General features: G+C 36.4%; 4 protein-coding genes across 7 annotated transcripts; all 4 read left to right on the top strand.

Moving 5' to 3' along the window:
• Nucleotides 1-442: 442 nt before the first annotated feature.
• On the top strand, nt 443-5,609 carry fbxo40.2 (F-box protein 40, tandem duplicate 2). 4 transcript variants are annotated; one of them, XM_067424366.1, is made up of 5 exons: nt 443-527; nt 676-755; nt 962-1,001; nt 2,503-4,365; nt 5,058-5,609. In XM_067424366.1, the coding sequence occupies exons 3-5, from the start codon at nt 999-1,001 to the stop codon at nt 5,253-5,255; spliced, it is 2,064 nt and encodes a 687-aa protein (XP_067280467.1). In that variant the 5' UTR covers nt 443-527; nt 676-755; nt 962-998; the 3' UTR covers nt 5,256-5,609. The 4 variants fall into 4 exon arrangements, with proteins under 4 accessions (XP_067280467.1, XP_067280468.1, XP_067280471.1 ...); XM_067424367.1 differs by having other exon boundaries at nt 454-527; nt 609-755; XM_067424370.1 differs by having other exon boundaries at nt 454-527; nt 609-767.
• A 4,463-nt stretch (nt 5,610-10,072) lies between these two features.
• On the top strand, nt 10,073-15,795 carry fbxo40.1 (F-box protein 40, tandem duplicate 1). The gene is made up of 3 exons (XM_067423652.1): nt 10,073-10,109; nt 11,875-13,692; nt 15,486-15,795. The coding sequence occupies exons 1-3, from the start codon at nt 10,107-10,109 to the stop codon at nt 15,693-15,695; spliced, it is 2,031 nt and encodes a 676-aa protein (XP_067279753.1). The 5' UTR covers nt 10,073-10,106; the 3' UTR covers nt 15,696-15,795.
• A 688-nt stretch (nt 15,796-16,483) lies between these two features.
• c1qa (complement component 1, q subcomponent, A chain) lies at nt 16,484-17,737 on the top strand. Its single transcript, XM_067422902.1, has 3 exons — nt 16,484-16,562; nt 16,704-16,870; nt 16,999-17,737. Exons 2-3 carry the CDS (start codon nt 16,714-16,716, stop codon nt 17,595-17,597), a joined length of 756 nt encoding a protein of 251 aa, XP_067279003.1. The 5' UTR covers nt 16,484-16,562; nt 16,704-16,713; the 3' UTR covers nt 17,598-17,737.
• A 285-nt stretch (nt 17,738-18,022) lies between these two features.
• On the top strand, nt 18,023-19,610 carry c1qc (complement component 1, q subcomponent, C chain). The gene is made up of 2 exons (XM_067422904.1): nt 18,023-18,264; nt 18,924-19,610. Exons 1-2 carry the CDS (start codon nt 18,096-18,098, stop codon nt 19,487-19,489), a joined length of 735 nt encoding a protein of 244 aa, XP_067279005.1. The 5' UTR covers nt 18,023-18,095; the 3' UTR covers nt 19,490-19,610.
• Nucleotides 19,611-19,987: the final 377 nt, after the last annotated feature.

The raw sequence follows: 19,987 nt of genomic DNA, 5'->3' as shown, positions 1-19,987 counted from the left end.
TTTGAAAATTTAAAACTAAATTTTTCTGTGATGTTTAGGGGTGTGGTCTAGGTCGGAGGAAAGAATATAAGGCTGTACAGTACAAAAACAATTACGCCTATGAATGTCCCCATAATTATGAGTGTGTGTACAATAAACTCATACACATTTAGTTTTAAGCATCTATGGCATGCTATAAACATAAATATACTTTAGTACCCTTCACTCCTAGTACCCTAGTTCAGTGTTCTGTGTGGTCAGTGTGAATGTGGATGGATGTTCCTGAGCTTTCTGATAAAAACAAAGCAACTACATCAGAACGTCACACATGACAAAAACCTTATTAATGATAAATAAGGAAAGGGTGAGAATGGAGAACAACACAACATTTATTTTGTGTGCTGGTGGAGCCCAGTTCTAAACTAAAAGGAAAGACTGCCATCTGGTGACCTACTCATGAAACGTTAAACTATTAACAGGTTTAATCTCTCTCTGTTGATCTGTTCTGTCTGTTTACCCTTTGAAGGCAGTAAAGAGTTTTGATCATAGTAAGATAGACAGAAATTTATTTATTTTTATTTCATAATGTTTGTCATTTGTTCGTCAACTTTTCTACATTATCTCTACAGGTCATGTAACCTGCTACTGCCAGCCAAGAAGACTATTTTTAACATGACCCACCATCTTGTTCCTTAGAAATGTCTCTTGGAACAAGCCGGGGGAACTTCTTTAGACTTTCTCTAAACTTCTTTAGGCTTCAGACTTTGACCCTTTAGGTAAGTTGTCTGGTAAGTGGTTTTCAGTTTTTTCAGTTTTCAGTTTGGCAATTGTTGTTTTGCTGTCAGTGCTCTCTTACACTTAAGTATACGGCAAAGTCCTATAGGTTCTTTTAAAATGAAAATATGTTTCAGCACAAATATAAATGCATGAAGGTACATTTCATTTTAACAAATAAGATACTACTTTACTTTACTTTTTTCAGAAACTACTGTTGCTCATTGACGCTGATTTGGATCATAATGGTATGTTCATTTCATTTTCTCATCAGTGATATTTTGTGTGTGAAAGCATTATATAGCATCTGAGCCATGAATTACTGAATTGATCAGCATTATATATTAGGGTGCATGGAATGGATACTACAATGAATTATTAAAACTAACTGAGCAAAGAATGAGATTATATAATTTAATATAATAACTCAAGATTGGTATTTTGTGGCTTTAAGTCCACATAATTTATATTTGAGGCCCATACTATTGTACTCATAAAAGTGTACTCAAAATCAGATAGATCTAAATTCATACTTCCCTACTATACAGTAGACAAAAACCAGACAAAAGTAGTATTTCCGAAATCAAAGTACTCACAAAAGAGTAGGCAAAAAGTACCCAGGTGACCTACTTCTTCCGGTGAGATCCTGAAATGTGCATAATATGAATATGTGGGACACTTTATTATCTCATGAGGCCACAGGATAGGATTTGTGAATGGCAGTGATGCAACATTACTGGTATGTCACGTTATAATGACAACATAGCGAAATGTAGTACGTCCAGATTATTTTTATACACACATTCATACTATACAGGTCCTTCTCAAAAAATTAGCATATTGTGTTACAGTTCATTATTTTCCATAATGTAATGATAAAAATTAAACTTTCATATATTTTAGATTCATTGAACTCCAACTGAAATATTTCAGGTCTTTTACTGTTTTAATACTGATGATTTTGGCATACAGCTCATGAAAACCCCCAAAAACCCATGAAAATCTAAAAAAAATAGCATATCATGAAAAGGTTCTCTAAACGAGCTATTAACCTAATCATCTGAATCAACTAATTAACTCTAAACACCTGCAAAAGATTCCTGAGGCTTTGTAAAACTCCCAGCCTGGTTCATTACTCAAAACCGCAATCATGGGTAAGACTGCTGACCTGACTGCTGTCCAGAAGGCCATCATTGACACCCTCAAGTGAGAGGGTAAGACACAGAAAGAAATGTCTGAATGAATAGGCTGTTCCCAGAGTGCAGTCATTTCTGTAAAAGGATTCCCAACCAAGCATTGAGTGCATAACTGAACAGAATTTTTGAAGGTTGACTTTTTTTTATTAAAAACACTTTTCTTTTATTGGTCGGATGAAATATGCTAATTTTTTGAGATAAGAATTTTGGGTTTTCATGAGCTGTATGTCAAAATCATCAGTATTAAAACAATAAAAGACCTGAAATATTTCAGTTGGTGTGCAATGAATCTAAAATATATGAAAGTTTAATTTGTATCATTACATTATGGAAAATAATGAACTTTATCACAATATGCTTTTTTTTTAGAAGGATACAAGCCTATGACCTAGAAAACTATGAATCTAAACAAGACATGATAAAGAAAGTAAACATGACCGTGACACAATTTCCCCCCATCCTATTTTAATAGGAAATACATCAATATAGAATGAATACTGTGCTCGTCTTTCTGAGTCGTTTTGTTGTGCTTGTCTATTGTGTTTTCCCACAGAGCCACTATAGGAGATCTGGTCCAAGGTTGCACAGGCATTGTGAGACCTGTTACAGCCGCCGCTGTAAAGCCTCCATAGAGATCTCTGTGTCATGCATGGTCATCAACTGCCGCTTGCTCTGTGGGGCCTACTTCCACATGTGTAAAGAGGACGAGCACTCTCTGTTGTGTCCCAACGAGAAGGTACCCTGCATTAATGCTCACTATGGCTGCCCATTCACCATGCATCGCTCTCAGCTGGCCAAACACCTTGAGGTGTGTCCTGCGAGCGTCGTCTGCTGCTCGGTGGAGTGGAACCGCTGGCCTGTCGAGAACCCAGATGCACCGTTGCATACAAACCTTCTTAAAGAGCTCCATGAGCAGGAATCACTGGACCTTTCCATGGCACTGAGAGATCAGAAACATCTATGTGCCAGGTTGAAAATGAGGAACTGCTTTGTTGAGTTGATGGAGGAACAAGAAGAGGAACCTGCACCAATGGAGGAGGATGACAAGGAGGAAGCAGTAGGAAGAGAGTCTGTGTGTAATGGGATTCATGTCAATGGACATGGAGTTTCAGTTTTAGCAAACAAAGCATCTAAAGCTTGTGAGAAATATCTAAATGAAGATGTGGTCCCAAATGGTACCATTGACAAGGAGAAGTACAATCTGTTTGAAAAGATGTTTAGCATGGAAATGGGAGGTTGCAAGCAGGCAGAAGCGGAGGCCGAGGCTTCAAAAAAAGAAGAAAAGAAAGGAAAAAATATGCCTTCTCAAGGTTCTTCTGTGGAGCCTGAGAAAGACAATGTATCCCATATAGATATCTCCAAAACTGGATATGCACCTTGGCAGGATGGCGTCCTGGAGAGACTCGGGCAGGATGTGAAACCCAGAGAATTCAACATGTACATAGTGCATCACGGGCGCATGCTGATCTCCTTCGGTCAGATGGATGCTTGCACGCCCAGAGAGAGAGATTTTGTTTATGGGAGCCTGGAGCCAATACCAGTCCAAACTCTTCGTTCCTTTAAGGTTCCCAGTAGTTACAGAGAAAAACGCATTCAACATAGGGAATTCTGTCCAAGAGTATTGACTGAGCACAAGTGTGTCGACACGTCTGACCTTGATGTATCTGAAAAAAGTTGCCAGGAGATGGATGAGATGTTTGCAACCCTACTCTGTTCTGCAGAGGCTGAGGTAAGGGGCCACAAAATAAGCGCAGATGCGGCGACAGATGGACTTTACATTGATATTGGTACACAGACCTATAATTTTGCCACAGCTCCCTTCAAATACAATGCAACTCTGAGTGAAATTACAGCAGACAGAGATTTAAAACTTTACGTTGAGCTTGATACAGAAACGGTTACTCTCAGACACAACAAATCCACCTCAGCTTTCACGTTCATGTGTGGCCATTTCTTCCGGCGGGATGAGTTTGCCTCACATTTTAAGAACGTGCATTTGGATGTGCAATCCTGTCTGAGTGGCTGGTTTGAGCAGAGATGCCCTCTGGCCTACCTTGGTTGCACTTTCAGTCAGAGAAGATTACAGCCCACCACACACAGGGCCAAAGTCTCCTATAACCAAGACCTCAGTATTTTCACCCTCACACCTGAGGTTCCTACCCCTCTTATGAGTGATTTGCAGACCGTTGCACTAAAGGCACGCGTCAAATATGAAGATTCTCTTAGTAACCTTCCCTTTGAGGTGCTTCACCACATTGCTAGTTACCTGGATAGTTTCACCTTGTCCCAGCTAGCATTGGTCTCACGATTGTTCAGGGATATATGTGCCACGCTACTGCAGGAGAGAGGAATGGTGGCCTTTAAGTGGCGGAAGAAGTCATACTCTCATGGAGGAGCCCGCTGGAAACCTACCATAGTAAGGCTTTTCTGCATTTGTTTAGAACATAATTAATTGCTATTAAAAAATGATTACAAATATAAATATTTAAAACCCTGTATTTTTATAACTTATGACTTATAACCAGCCATAATAATGCATTTCAGCATTTGTTTATAATTAATTGTTATTTAAAATTTGTATATATATATATATATATATATATATATATATATATATATATATATATATATATATATATATATATATATATATGTTTGTATATTTGTACCTTGTTATGTTAAATTTAATTGCCATTTCATATATATATATATATATATATATATATATATATATATATATATATATATATATATATATATATATATATATATATATATATATATATATATAAGTATATATATATATATATGAAATGGCAATTAAATAAGCCAAGCCAATTGGTTAGTAGACCTACATTTTCTTTTTCTAAAAAAATAAAGAAAGAAAAAATATATATATTCTACCAATTCAAAATCTTTATAAAATGAAGGTAGGACTGATACAATTTGTATTCAAATCAGTAAAAGGAATAGAATTTAGGCCAATCAAAAATATTGACAGAAATTTTCATGTGACAGATTTCAAATGATCAGTTGAGCAGTTTCAAGTTCAAGGTAAAGATCTCTTATTGACTTTAACTCTATTCTCTCCCTCTAAATTTTTCTTAGGTCTGGGAGTTCAGTACTCTTTTCAGCAAAGTGGATAACTGGTGCGTCGGTAACGCACCATCAATGGCCGAGCACCTGAAACACTGTCCATTCTACCAAACGGAACTGAAAACTGAACCTTTTGCTCTGGCCAATGTGTTTGACAACAAAGGAAAGAAGAGGCATGGTTTGGTTTCTTTGTTTATGGGACGCAAATGATACTGTATTTTTTTGTATGACATTTGCTGTGTGGCTTAAATGTCAACTAGTGAAAATTATTTTGGGGTTTAAGCATATATCTACAATTTCATTTCCAGTAGGCCTATGTACATTTTTCCCGCCATTTTGAATTTAGTTGAAAACCTACTTTTGCAAACTAGTCCTAGGTTTTTTGCCCAATCAGAACCAATCCGGTACAGAAAGAGTCTGTGGAGTCTGAATATCAGTAGTTATTCAGAAAAAAGTTGAAATTTTGATCCACGGTCGTTATGGGGCATAAAAATTTACGTTCAGGGCAGAGCCAATTTTACTAAAATGGCTATAACTAAGGAAACTAAATAAAATAAAGATATAAAGATATAAAGATAAAGAATAAAGATAAAGATATCTTCACCAAACTCGGTACACATGTAGAAGAAAATTGTGACAATTGAACACTTGGTGGCGCTATAACATGAAGAAAAAACATAAAAAGAGCTATAACCACCTGAGATAGTCCAATTGACTTGAAAATTGGTATGAAGTGTCTCCAAGTGCCATGATGGTCTATAAGGACATTGACGTATCTCAAAAAACATGGCTGTCCTTGGCCAATGAAGTTGGAGCACCTATTAGACGAGGTTAACAGAGGCCAATCAGAACAAATTTTGAAATAAATTGGCCACTAGTTGGTGCTTAGGAGTTTTATGGCTCTGTAATCATGTGGTGTTTGACATATCCACATAATATGCATATCATTCATTATATGAATTATATGAAATTATATCACAATATGAGTACAGTGAGACCAAAAAATATATATTTTGGTTTTGTTTGCAATTTTAAACTAAGCAGCTTGTTAAAATATCTATATCCTAAACATAAATGTGTTTGTGTGTAAGCACATTGAAAGCAGCACTAGGTAGGTTTTGCACTAGGGATCCCCCTACTACTGTCTACCACTGTAAGTGTTAACGCTTCCTATTTACTTTGAATGAGTGACATCATCCGTTGCCAAACCGAATTGTGGGTTCTGTCATGTCGCTTCCCTTGCGTTTCAAGCGGCAGAAATTGAAGATTTCTCAACTTTTCAAGCGCCAGCGTAGGCGTCATCCAATCAGATCGTGTTAAACTCTGTCATCCTACATCAGGGGATGCACGCGTGCATTTGTTGACATGACAACCATGATAGCCCCGAACACTGCAGGAGGAGTTCACAAGCAGGTATTCTGCTTACATCGCGTGTGAAATGTCTTCATCCCAGGTACAGTGGAATATGTTTCAGCATGTCATATGAATATAATTTCATGGGTTTTATTTTTTTCAAACACCAAATGATTGCGATGCTCACGTTTACAAGCCAGCGTCATTTAGTAGCCTAGTATATTGCTTACCGTTTTACAGAATCTATATGATAATTCAATTCAATGTTTGAGTGGTAGGTAATAACCATATATCATCAATATTATAATATCAAGCTAGATGAATCAGCAAATTTGAAAAATCAATTTGCATTATAGCTTGAGGCAAGACAAATAAACAAATATCACAGCCATGTTAGGTATCCTAAAATATGATTTTGTACATCTTATGTATTTACTTGCAAGAATGTAGCCCCTACCAAACTTGTACATGCCAGGGTGGTGGTGGAAGTGACGTATATGCCATAAAGCAGTCGAATTTTGTAGTTCTTTTTGTTCTCGGGTTACTACCTGAAACCCGAAGTTTAAAAGTACGATTAAAAGCGATACTGACCTAGCCTGACAAGCCAGACCCACATCAAGATGTTTGGTCTGGAAACTCACCATTGACAGGGCTCAATCCGAGGGGCGGGATAAACGGTTGTCTTTCAAACTCCCTCTGCACAGCGTGCACGCAATTGGATAGCGCTACAACCAACCAGAGCAACAAAGGTGAAGCAGAGCTCGTTGACAGATTAAACTTTCGCCGTACTCAGTCGGCAAAACTCAGAACACATCTTCCCTTTTTAAGAATGACTTCAGTGCCCTTCTTTGTTCTTTTCTCAGAGAAAAGCTCAACTCCAAGTCTTCCAGAGTCGCGGTCATAGCTGATTTGAAAGACCGCCGTTCGCCAGTTTCTGTGTTTACTAGAAGCACGCGCACACGCAACTCGGCCGTCATTATATTAAGCCCCGCCCACCAACTCTATACACGATGTGATTGGCCCGACCAGAGTTTGGCTTTTACAGCTCAGAAGCTTGAGAGTTGCTAGACGACACTTGTGGCAAATTACATTTGCTGCGCCTAGGGTGCGTCTAGATTTCTAGGCTAATACAGACCCCGTCAGGCTATGGCTGAAGTGTCATTCAACTTATTATAAGTCGATGTATCCATCACAATAGTCTTGAAAATATATTATGAAAGTTGAAAAGTTACCTGGTGCTGTTTTAATTTAAAAAATAATATGACAATTTGTGCCTTACTTGTGGAGATTACTGTTGGAAGTGATCAATGAGTGATCATTCTGTTGCCGTATACTGTTTATAATATTCATTTTGTCATAAAACTCCCTATTATTGTTGTAGAATTCATATTTAGACATTATTAAATCACTATTAACATTTACAATCAAATTTTAAAATAATTTATTTCAAATATCTATATCTGCAATTAAATGTGTTTGCGTGTAAGCATGTTTAACGTGGATAATGTGCCTTGAAACAAAACACAGACCCTTTAGAAATGAGAGTGAGGTAACGAGTGGTTTTCTGCTGCCATCTACTGGTTAAAATAGTCATTTTGTCATTCTACTCAGTAGGTAATGTTCTATAATTCATATTTAGACATTATAATATCACTATTATAACATTTACAAATACATTTTGTAAAAATTCATCACTTATTTCCAATGAAGCATTGGTATTGACAATTATGCCAAATTATGAGTAATGTGAAACCTGAAGCAGACTTGCAGTAAACATTTAGTTACCCATCATATATTACCCATCATATAACTGCACATAAAAGCCTATAATTGTTTTTAAAATTATATTTTCCATATATGACTCAATTCGTTACATGCTTGCTAAATAAAACATAATGTATTTGTATGCATTTGTTTAAGGCCTTAAACTGCTTGAACCCTGATAAATGCTGCTTGCAGCTTTAACTATATTTATAATTCTTTCTTATTTAATTTTTTTCTTTACAAATTATACCATGAATGTAAAAATTGGTATAACAATAAACAATAATTTCAGGATGTTTAAGTAATTGTTAAGTTTTTGAACAGCAGAACAGTTTGTTTTGATTAGTGGCCTATAGAAATAATGCAGACTTGTGTTACTTTTTGGTTATTTATTAATCACTTTATATCTAGGTTTGAATAAAATTTTGGATCACAAACTTTCAGGTGTCAAAAGTACTTTTTATGTGTTTGATATCTTTGTAAAACTTCACCCAAGAATGAAAATTCTGTCATTATTTACTCACCCCCATGTTGTTCAAACCCCTTAAGTCTTTCATTCCTCTTCAGAACACAAATGAAGATCTTTTTGAAAATCTGAGAGCTTTCTGTCCCTCCATGGGCAGCTACGCAACTAACATTTTGACGCTATAAAAAGTTCATAAAGAGATCATAAAACAAATCCAAATTAATTGTGCTGTTTAGTCCAACTACTAACTTATCTGAAAGTATTTGATAAACGTATACTATATGCAGAGAGCATTTGCTCAATATCATCTATAATGTTTGACACAGTTGGCATTTACATCTCAACTCTTCATATCTCGTTGAATGTGAATAAAATGTAAATCGAATTGAATGCGAATCAGATTGAATGTGAATTTAATAAAATATGAATCATATTTAATTAAATGAATTGAATGCAAATCAAATTGAATGTGAATCAGATTGAATGTGAATTTAATCAAATATTGACCAAATTTAATTAAATGAATTGAATGCAAATCGAATTGAATGTGAATTGAATTAAAAGTGAATTGATCTGAATATAAATTGAATGTGGATTGAATGTGAATTAAATTAAATGTGAATCCAACTGAATGTGAATCAAATATTAATTGAATTGAATGTGAATTTAATTGAAATAACTGAATGTGAATTGAATGTAAATCGAATTAAATGTGAATCAAATATGAACTTAATGTAAACTGAACTGAATTTGAATCAATGTGGATTGAGTGTGAATTTAATTTAAATGAAATAACTGAATGTGAATTTAAATGAAATAACTGAATGTGAATTGACCGTGAATCATATATGAATTTAATTAAATGTGAATTGAATGTAAATTGAATTGAATGTGAATTGAATTAAAAGTGAATTGATCTGAATGTAAATTGAATGTGGATTGAATGTGAATCAAATTAAATGTGAATTAAATTAAATGTGAATTCAAATGAATGTGAATCAAATATGAATTAAAATTGAATGTGCATTTAATTTAAATACCTGAATGTGAATTGAATGTGAATTTAATTTAAATAACCGAATGTAAATTGAATTAAATGTGAATCAAATATTAACTGAATGTAAACTGAATTGAATGTGAATCAATGTGGATTGAATCTTAAGAATCTTAAGGCGCTGTGTCAATGTTTAAAACATTTAAAAACTTGACATATCGTCATCTAAATACGTGATAATTTAACAAGATGGAAATTTAAAAAATGATTAAAACGCAAAATGCGTTCTGCGAACTAGACTGAGTTTGGATACCTTGAAAACACCGGGTAAGGGTGCAGAACATGTAACTCGACTCTTGTGTGCCACAGAACAAGTCACACTGCTATGTAAAGTGTCTATTTTTAACTAATGGGCAGACACAGATATAGGCCCACTCAAACTTAAGTAAGCTGAACACCACTGTGGAGCTCACAGTAAAACACTATGGTAGGTCAACTTTTGTTTGCCTTTTTACCAAATGCAAGAAAAACATAGCAATCTAAATATGTAGTGCCTATATTGTTTGTGCAAGAAGCATTTAGGTTTTTAGCATTAGCTAAGAGTTATGGGCTATTTCTCAAAAACAGTTTTTAGCACATACAAAAAATGAACACATTTACGGTGTATAGGCCTACAACAGAGCTACAGACATACAAGAAAACTCCCATAGTGTTTGCAGAAAGATGTTTGTATTGAACATTGATGGACCAACATATTTTGTGTTAAAATAAACCATAAACATGGTTTGTTTTTGTTTAAAAATCTTACACGAATGAGGTGGCATGGGGAAAATGCAAATGTGTCATCTGGCATGGGGCAAAAGGCACACAATATTTTATTTATACAGATACTTCAGCTAAAACATTACGTTTTAATAAGTAAATACTTGGTAAAAACAAGGTTTGTACCATTTTCTGTTTATTTTGATAAACAAAGGATTATAAAATCATTCATTTTTGATTTGCTGTCAATAAAATATGTGAATATACAAATATATAATATCCCATAATAATTGAATATAGCTTCACAATAGTAACAATAAATATATTTTATTATATAATATGATTCATATACAAATCTATATATAGATTATTTTTATTTTATTTTTTATTTTTTATATGATGGTTTTATTCTAATAGTGGACACCCAACCTAATGTTAATTACCATCTGAATCTTACTATGGCTTTGTCTGAAACCTAGAAAATGCTGCCTTCAGAGGACACATTTTAAGGTAGGAAGGCATCAAGGCTGAATCTAATGTTGGCTTCACTTCCTTTGTCCTGAGATACCTTCATCTGACCGAGTACTGAAGGCAGCATACATGTATTCTTTGATATCCCACAATCCTGTGCGTTCCATTCTTTGGATGTTGAGCTGGAAAAAAAGATGGCATATGAAAGTTTTATTTTCTGGTCAGTTTGAGTATGTAAATGTACGTTATTGAGCAACATTTTCCATTTCTGATTGGATGTGACTAATGTAGTAATTAAGTTGTTTCGTTCTCAACAAAGCTCTCTCTATTTTGCTGTAGAACTGTTACAGTGCCTTAGAAGTCTGTCCGAAATTAGTTTTGTGAGGTGCATGCCTTCATGCACAAACGCTGTTACAAGTCATTGTCTGATAAGGCGGCGAGGCAACAAGTCAGCTGCCTAGGTTTTCAGACATAGACCCTGTCATGTCAACAAATAGAAAAGTCAGCCAGCTGTTTATTATCATGTTTATTAGTATGCCTTTTGCCCCAGTAACAGGTGTGTATAGGCTAATTTTACATATTCTTTCCATTATTGGAAAAACTGTTGTTTTAATTATCTTGAAAAAACCTGAAAATCATTACCAAGGCCTTTGTCTCAAAGTCTGTTCAGTCATTTTAATGATTCTCATTTATTCCTTAAATTTACAGCGTTTAAAAAAAAATCCAATATTGGATCAAATATTCTTGAATCACCTTTGCGCTACTGCCCGTGTTTGCATGAAGGATCAGCCAAATTTCCATGTGCATCTTAAAAAGTGGATGTTTTGGAAAGTGCTGCTGCAAGGTTTTGTGCCATCTAGTATTTAGAGGGAAATAAAATCAAAGTAAATTTACTTCTTAATCGTTTTACTTTTTTCAAACTTTTTTTGCAGTATTTACAGTTATGGTAAAACCACTTTCCAAACTTTCTATTCAGTCTAAAACACGGTAAAACACCATTCTTTTGCATTTCGTCACAGGGTAAACACAGGACCCAAACATCCAAGCTACATCGGCACTGTGAGAGTTGCCACAGCCGCCGCTGCAAGACGGCAGTTGAGATTTCTGTGTCATGTGCGATCATCAGTTGCCGTTTGCTGTGCGGCGCCGTGTTTCACCTGTGCAAGGAAGAAGAACACATGCTTTTGTGCCCCAATGAGAGGGTGCCTTGTCTCAATGTTGAATATGGCTGTCCATTCACAATGTGCCGCTCAAATCTAGCTAAGCACTTGACGGTGTGTCCTGCTAGCGTTGTCTCCTGCTCCATGGAGTGGAACAGATGGCCCATCGAAGAGTCTGAGACCCCTGAGTTCTATGAGAATGTTTTAAAGGAGAACTACACTCAGGAACCTCTGGATCTCTCGATGGCTTTGAGGGACCAGCAGCACCTCTTTCATTCTCTCAAAATGAAGACTATCTTCCCTGAACTTACTGAAAAGTTAGCTAATGAGCCTTCAGTTGCAGTGCCAGAGGGGGCTGTGGGAGGGGAACCATCCTCCAATAGAGTTGAGGAAGCTTTTGTGTCTTCAAGCACGGAAACTGAAGTAGGAGGTCTGACTCAGGAGGAACGAGAAGAACTGGCGAGGAATCCTAATGCGTTGAACCTCGAAGGCTATAATATTTGGGAAAGAATGTTTAGCATGGCATTGAGCGGCTGCAAGCAAACAATGAAAGTGTTGGGGGAAAATCCTGAACCCTCTCGTGGTAATGAAATAAAGCCGCAAGCAAACCCAAGCAGGCTAGAAGTCTTACAGGAAGAGCGGGAAATGCAGATTGACGGTCAAGATGCAGCTACTGACATCCCTCAATATAACCCATTTGAAATGGATGAGCATAAATTCCTCATTGCAACATCCCTGTTTGCATGTGACACAAGACCCCAAAAGAAACCCATTTACGAACATTTGGAGACCATGAAGATTAAAACAGTCCGCACTTTCCAAATCCCAACCAGCTTCAAAGCCAAACACAGTCGCATTCGAAACCCCTCGCATAACAAGAAGGTGAACACAAGCGTAGACACATCTGACTTAGGTGTTGAAATCGATGACATACCAAAATGGGATGAAGTTCAAGCTACTCTATTGTGCTCTTTAGAGAGGGAACTACGAGGGCATCTCATAGCTGAATCAGCGTGCACAGACGCCCTTCTTCTAGACGTTGGAACCCAGACATATGATTTCTACTCCGCACCTTTCAAAGCAGAGACCTCGCTGGCTGACATCACTGCTGACCGGGCTTTGAAACTTCATGTCCACATTCAGGCCGAGAGCGTCACCAGAAGGCACAACAAATCCAGCTCTGCGTTTACGTACCTATGCAACCACACATTCAGACGGGACGAGTATCCGTCACACTACAAGAATGTTCACTCTGACATCCAGAGTTGCGTCAGTGGATGGTTTGAACAGCGATGCCCTCTTGCCTACCTCGGCTGCACTTTTATTCAGAGAAGGTTTCAGCCCAGCTCTCACAGAGCCACGGTCTTCTATGACAAAGAGCTCAGCACCTTCTGCCTCAGACCAGAGGTTCCAGACACACTGTATGAAGGTGTAAAAACAGTGACCATGGAAAGAAAGCGTGCACGCAATACAGATGCTCTTAGCAGGCTTCCTTTTGAGGTTCTGGTCCACGTTGCTGGATATCTCGACAGCTTCACCCTGTCCCAGCTGGCTCTGGTGTCTCGTCTCATGAGGGAGGTATGCAGCACCTTGCTTCATGAGAGAGGGATGGTCTCATTGAAGTGGGAGAAGAAGGTCTACTCTCATGGTGGATGGTGCTGGAGAACCAGAAAAAGGGTGAGCTTCTACAGCAATTACAAATCTGATTAATAAAAAGTTGCAAACTTGTGTAGAGAATATCATAGAGTGGTGCAGGTATATGACGTCACATTGTAGGCCAACCAGAAGTTAGCATCACAGGTTCCCTCGATTAAAAACCCAACAGGATTTTTCCATAATCTTTTGGATTATCATAAAAAACAAGATACTTACTTGTGTAAAGATATTTACATGTTTTGTCCATCAAGATGATGAACACAAATTGTATTAATTTTGAAGCCTAAATGCAGTCCTCAGAAGTATTAAAGGTGGGTTATAACCAGACTACACTACAGTAGCTCGACTTTAACCATTACTAAGCTTCCAACAACTATTTCAGTTTATCTAAAAACATTTTCCTAGAAAGTTTGAGTTAGAATAGTTTAAAAAAGCACAATTATAAGCATAAAGAGGTTGTAAAAGCGGACTGAGCTCAGCGTGATGACATTTAATCTCCTCAATAGCCTCTGTAGTCCCCTTTGTTAGCCACTTGTTAGCAACCGTCTTTTTCAAGACACATAACATCTTTAAAAAAAAACAAAAAAACATGAGTGGTGTAAAACTGATGTGTTATGTCGTAAACTAAAATGTGTAAGTGTCTTGAGCTTATGTTCACCACAAACCTTATTTCAGCCATTTATACTAAATCCCATTTTTTTTTAAAAAACATTGAATTCAGGACGATGGAACCGGAATTTCTAAAATGCTAACTCACTTGGGTCAAATGGTATTGAGTGGTACGTTTCAATTAACCATTTGTGGAATAACACAATTGGATTTTTTTTTTAAATAATTAATTCAAATATTAGTACATAGTAGTTGAGGCCAACTAATATAAAGTGGGTCCATGCATTTTGTTATGACAGGCGCCTTTTATTTAACGGCACATTATGTAAGTGTCTCCACTGGAGGTTGCTTATTCAAAACAAAGGCGTAGTTTGATGACGAAGCTCAAAAGAAGCTCAAAAGAATCCGATGGGACTCAGCAGAAATAATATGCATGAAGGAGCTAATGTATTAAAGAAGTATTAACATTACTGTGGTATGAAGCAGGATGGAGTGTAATGAGGCCACTGGAGCGATTGAGTAATGAGAGATGAGCACGACACACAGCTTGAGAGCAGTGGAGCTTTTATTATGCCCCAGGCGACCGCTTTTTTTTCTTCCGGTCATGCGTATGTGGGGAAACGCAGCGTTGTTTTATCATATTAGATACATTTAAGTGTGTTGAAAGTTATGCTATACTACTCTGTGTGTTCACCCGTATGAGACACTTGTTGCACACGGTATGGTAAAACATAGTACTCGCGGTAAATCAAGAAAATGAGATTTAAACAATAAGACTGTGTTGAGCTATTTAACAATGATTAGTTTTCTGTTGATGAATGTATCCAAACAGTTGCTCGCCTGTCTAATAAGACACATAATATATTAAAGCTTTGGTGCTTTTTCCATGGTTTTTACAAAATAAAACTGTAAATCGTGAAGTATTATGTCATTGATGGACACGGTCCGTGTCCTGGTTAAAATTGCTTATTTCTCTGGATATAAACAATCTTGGAAACAAGTCAACAAAATAGATAACATTGTTCTAGTGGTTTTTAGATATTTTAATTCACAAATCTTACATATTGTGCAGATGTTCAGTGCATAAATCTGTCGAAACAACTCAGAATGATGGATCAGTTCACTTAGTTTGTTTATGTGCATGAAAAATTGTAAACAAGAATCTGACTTAATTTTACACTAATTGACTTTCAAAACGTCATCAGGTTTGGCAGTTTAGCAACCTGTTCTCCACTGTGGACAGCTGGTGCTTCGACAAATTGCCTCCAATTTCTGAACATCTAAAGGTTTGTCCATACTACCAGAGGGAGAGTAAGACGGCGCCTGTTCCTTTAACTGGTGTTCATGAGTGCCATGAGAAGGAAGCCAACAGGAATCTGAGTCTAGTCTCTATGTTTATAAATAATCTGTTGTAGAATCTGTATTACAACAAACAATGAATTAAATGCGGTGTTTGTGTGACTTATAAATGAAGTAATTTCTGTGCCACTTTATGCTATTATGTTTGTAATTTTATTTAGGTGCAATAATGAATAAAAAATATATTTAAAAAATCAGCTTTCTTATGGAATGCTTTTGTACTTTTTATTCTGGTTTCTGTAAAATGTATATTCTGTCCTTTCAGTCATGTCCACAACAAGTCATTTTGTTCCAAACATAAGAAGACATTTTGTAGAAAAAACTGTTTTGGTTACCATCAGACAAACTATCTTTTATGCTCCCCAAAATAATGAATGGCATTCCTTTTTGGAAACAATGTCAAATATTTGTTCCTCATAGGGAATTAGGGTAGGTTTGGATTTAAATAATAATTCAATTGTTTGTTGTTTGGTAATTTGATCATTGTTGACGGGGAAGATAAAAGGTTAAATCGGGTTAACATTACAGGAAGCTAAGAACAATAGCCTGCTTATGTTTTATATTTTAGATGGTTTCCTTGTGTGACTGAAGGGGTGATCATTATCTCAATTCAAATGATATTAATGCTGGTTGTTTTGCAGCAGCATGAGGATTTTTTTTATTTTATTTTATTTTTTAAGATTTTACGTAATGCAATAAATTCTTGACCTTTTGTTTTGAGGATAGGAAACAGGCTGATGGAGAATGGGGAAGAAAAAATGCATGTGTTCGCAATTTCAAGAGTTTTTTTTTTTTTTTTTGATATAGTTCAAAATTTGGAGAAATGAAACCTTACTTTTTTTTCTCAGCAGCAACTGTTTTTCCCTTTTCATTTTACTGCCTACAATCAGGAAAAGAAGTGTAAAATTTGCAGCGAGACACTGGTAAGGACCTGTCTAACTACTAAGCATTTTATGACTTCATAATCATAATTGTATCATTTAACATTGGCTTTTAGTTTATTTTATAATACATGACTTCAAAATGCCTGTGAAGTTGTAATCCTCATTTGTTATTAATCCTAGATGTTTTAGGATGCAGCTTTTGGCTTTGTTTGCTTTTCTTTGGGTGGGAGCGTTGCTTCCCTCTGCTTCCGGTCAGGATAACTGTGCGTTACATGGGAAAGATGGGGTAAAGGGAGTCAATGGTCGGGACGGATTGCCGGGAGCAAAGGGAGAGAAAGGAGTATCAGGTAAGAAGATAATGTACAATATGCATCCCATGTTCATGGTTAGTTGAAAATGACCAGTTAAAAATAGCATTCTTTACAATTGTTTAGTATGAAGGAAATGAAATGATAGTTTATGAATGTTCTCTCAGCATTGCAGGATAAGCTGAACAGTATCAACGTAGAGGAGCTCAAAGGAGAGATGGGCAGCAGAGGCCCCCCAGGAGAATTTGGTCTAAAGGGTTTCATTGGTGAACAGGGCCCAAATGGTCCCCCTGGTCCTAAGGGTCCTAGCGGATCCAGCGCAAGCATTGGTAACGTTGATGGCAACGCTGGCAGTCAGAAGCCAGCTTTCTCTGTGCTGCGAAACCGAACAGATTATGCTTCATATGGTCAACCTGTGACCTTTGATAGCGAATTTAGCAATGTCAATGATCATTTCAAACGGGACACTGGCTATTTCACTTGCAAGGTTCCGGGGGTGTATTACTTTGTGTTTCACGCATCGTCTGAAGGACGCTTATGTCTCAGACTTAAGAGTGACAGTCAATCTCCAGTCAGCCTAAGTTTCTGCGATTATAATCCACGATCACAATCCCTTGTTGTGTCAGGTGGGGTCGTACTCAAACTATCTAAAAATAATAAAGTATGGATTGAGCCTTTCACAGATGGTGGTGATAGAACTATGTCCAAAAGCATGTATGTAGTGTTCAATGGATTTTTAATCGATCACATCACAGAGCAGGCTTAATAGCCTAGCCTACGTTAAATGCATCACAAAGGATTATTGACTGACCGCAGTGTTTTACTGAAGTGATGTAAGCAACTTAAAAACATAAATGAAGCTATCTAATCTGCTTTGTTGTATTCATAAATAAAAAATAAATTTTTATTAAAATTTTTGTTTAAAAAATGCTTTGTTGTCTTTGATAATTGACTATATATTACCTTTCATTATATTTGTATTCTAAATTCTGAAATCTATTAAGAATTAGCCTATGTATTAAAAATGAAAGTCTGATGTAAAAAAAAAACCTCTAATTTGCAGTTTTTAGGAATATAATATATGAATAAGGTTTGAATTCAGTTTTGTGAAAGGTCTTTGGATGGGTGCAACTGCACGTGCAGTGCAAAAGAGGAACTGTAATTGTCATTTCATTGGCTTCTTGTGCAGGCTATATGTATAAGATTATAGAGCTCAGTCTTTCGAGACGTGTGGGTCTGGTTATCTCCTTGCGCCAGAGCAAACATGTTTGGCGGTCACATCATTTTCGGAACACTTTTAGCGGGTTCTCTCTGCCTCCATCTGGTCTCTACGGACACTTGTCCTGCTGGAGCAATGCCTGGTTTGCCAGGTATCCCTGGATTTCCTGGACGTGATGGAAGGGAGGGGGCGAAGGGAGAGAAAGGAGATCCTGGTAAGATTGACTCTTTATGGGGTTTTTTAATAAATAAATAAAAACATTCAGATTACTTTAGCAGACAAACACGCATAATAAACAAGATTAAGATATGCATTTAGTATACAATCACTAAATTGATTTAAAAGATAGATGAGATGAATATTGTGACTTAAATTTTCTTTTAACATGTAGCTTATTAATAACTTATTGTTTGAACTTCATTCAAATGCTGTTAAGGCCAACAAATGAAAACATAATCTCATTTATCATCACTGTATGCTACTGGTGTAGTCAATAAAGTCCAAAGTTTATTGGCATAATCAGGCATTTACAGTATAGGCCTATTTACAAAAAATATAGGCTACTTTAACAGTGGCCTAACACACAAAACAATAGTCTACATTACAATAAAATGGCCACTTAATAGGATACTAGCAAATCAAGTATAGCCTAATAATAATAATTATAAAAATATCAAATAAAAAAAATGATGTTCAGTGAATGGCGTGAAAAGACTGCTGGATGTGATAGATTTCCAATTACTCGAAGAGGTGGTTCTTTTAATGAAACAATCGCTGTCCAAATATACACTTTAAAAATGCTAACATGTGTCTTTAAGAGATTATGCTTGTGCTTCAAACATAATATTAAAACAAGGATGTGTGTCTTAACAGGGAAACCTCTCAAACCTGATGAAGCCATTAAAAAAGGAGAAAAAGGGGAACCTGGAATCAAAGGAATGCCTGGAAAGAGAGGTCTCCGTGGGGATTTCGGCATAAGGGGACCAGAAGGCCCCCCAGGAGAGCCAGGGGAACAAGGCACTTTTGACGTTTCCAAATCTCACCTGCTGTCTGCATTCAGTGTGTCCCGTTCCACAAGACATCCTCCTGACCCCAATGCAATAATACGCTTCACTAATATTATCACCAATGTCAATAACCATTTCAGTGCTGATGAGAGCAAATTTGTATGTAAAATTCCAGGCACTTATTATTTTGTGTTTCATGCATCGTGCAAAGAAAAAAGTCTGTGTGTAATTCTAATGCATGATGATAAGAAGCTAGCCAATTTCTGTGATCACATCCAAAAGAACAGCCAGCAGGTGAACTCTGGTGGACTGGCTGTTTATCTGAGAGAGAATGAGAAAGTCTGGCTGAAGACAGGTTACTATAATGGCCTGTATGCAGAAGGGAAGAAAGGGGACAGTGTTTTCTCAGGTTTCCTGATTCATGCCCACTGATTAATTGTTGCACTGTTTTAAACTATAACGCTGAACATTAAGACAAAAGGCTGTTTACTCATAAGAAAAATGCATTACGTCCTGAAATCTATGAAATACAATAAAATCACTACTCAGCAAATTGTTTGTCTTAAGTTTAATGAATACACATTATCACATTTGTATTAGATTTGACACGCTTAACCCAAGACCTTAGCAAATCAATACTGACAAAATACAATTATTCTATCATTTTTAACTTTGAATTTATCAGCATCATTACACAATCTTTAGTCTCACATGATCCTTTGGAAATCATTCTTTTAGTCGTTTCTTAATGTTGTTCTTAACAGTTGGTTGATATTGTTGATATTAATCCAGCTTAATTAGTTTGAGTTTGTCTGGCATCATTTTAAAAGAAGCCCACAATCCTTCCCACACTCTTAAAAATAAAGGTTCTTAAATGGTTCTTTGGAGTGGTGTGTGGTTTCATGAAGAAACTTTACTATCCAAAGAACC

Source organism: Pseudorasbora parva, chromosome 18 (genome assembly GCF_024679245.1).
Source record: "Pseudorasbora parva isolate DD20220531a chromosome 18, ASM2467924v1, whole genome shotgun sequence".
NCBI classification, from domain to species: Eukaryota; Metazoa; Chordata; class Actinopteri; order Cypriniformes; family Gobionidae; genus Pseudorasbora; species Pseudorasbora parva.
The sequence above is the reverse complement of the archived record's forward strand: the minus strand, read 5'-3'. Positions and strand labels throughout refer to the sequence as shown.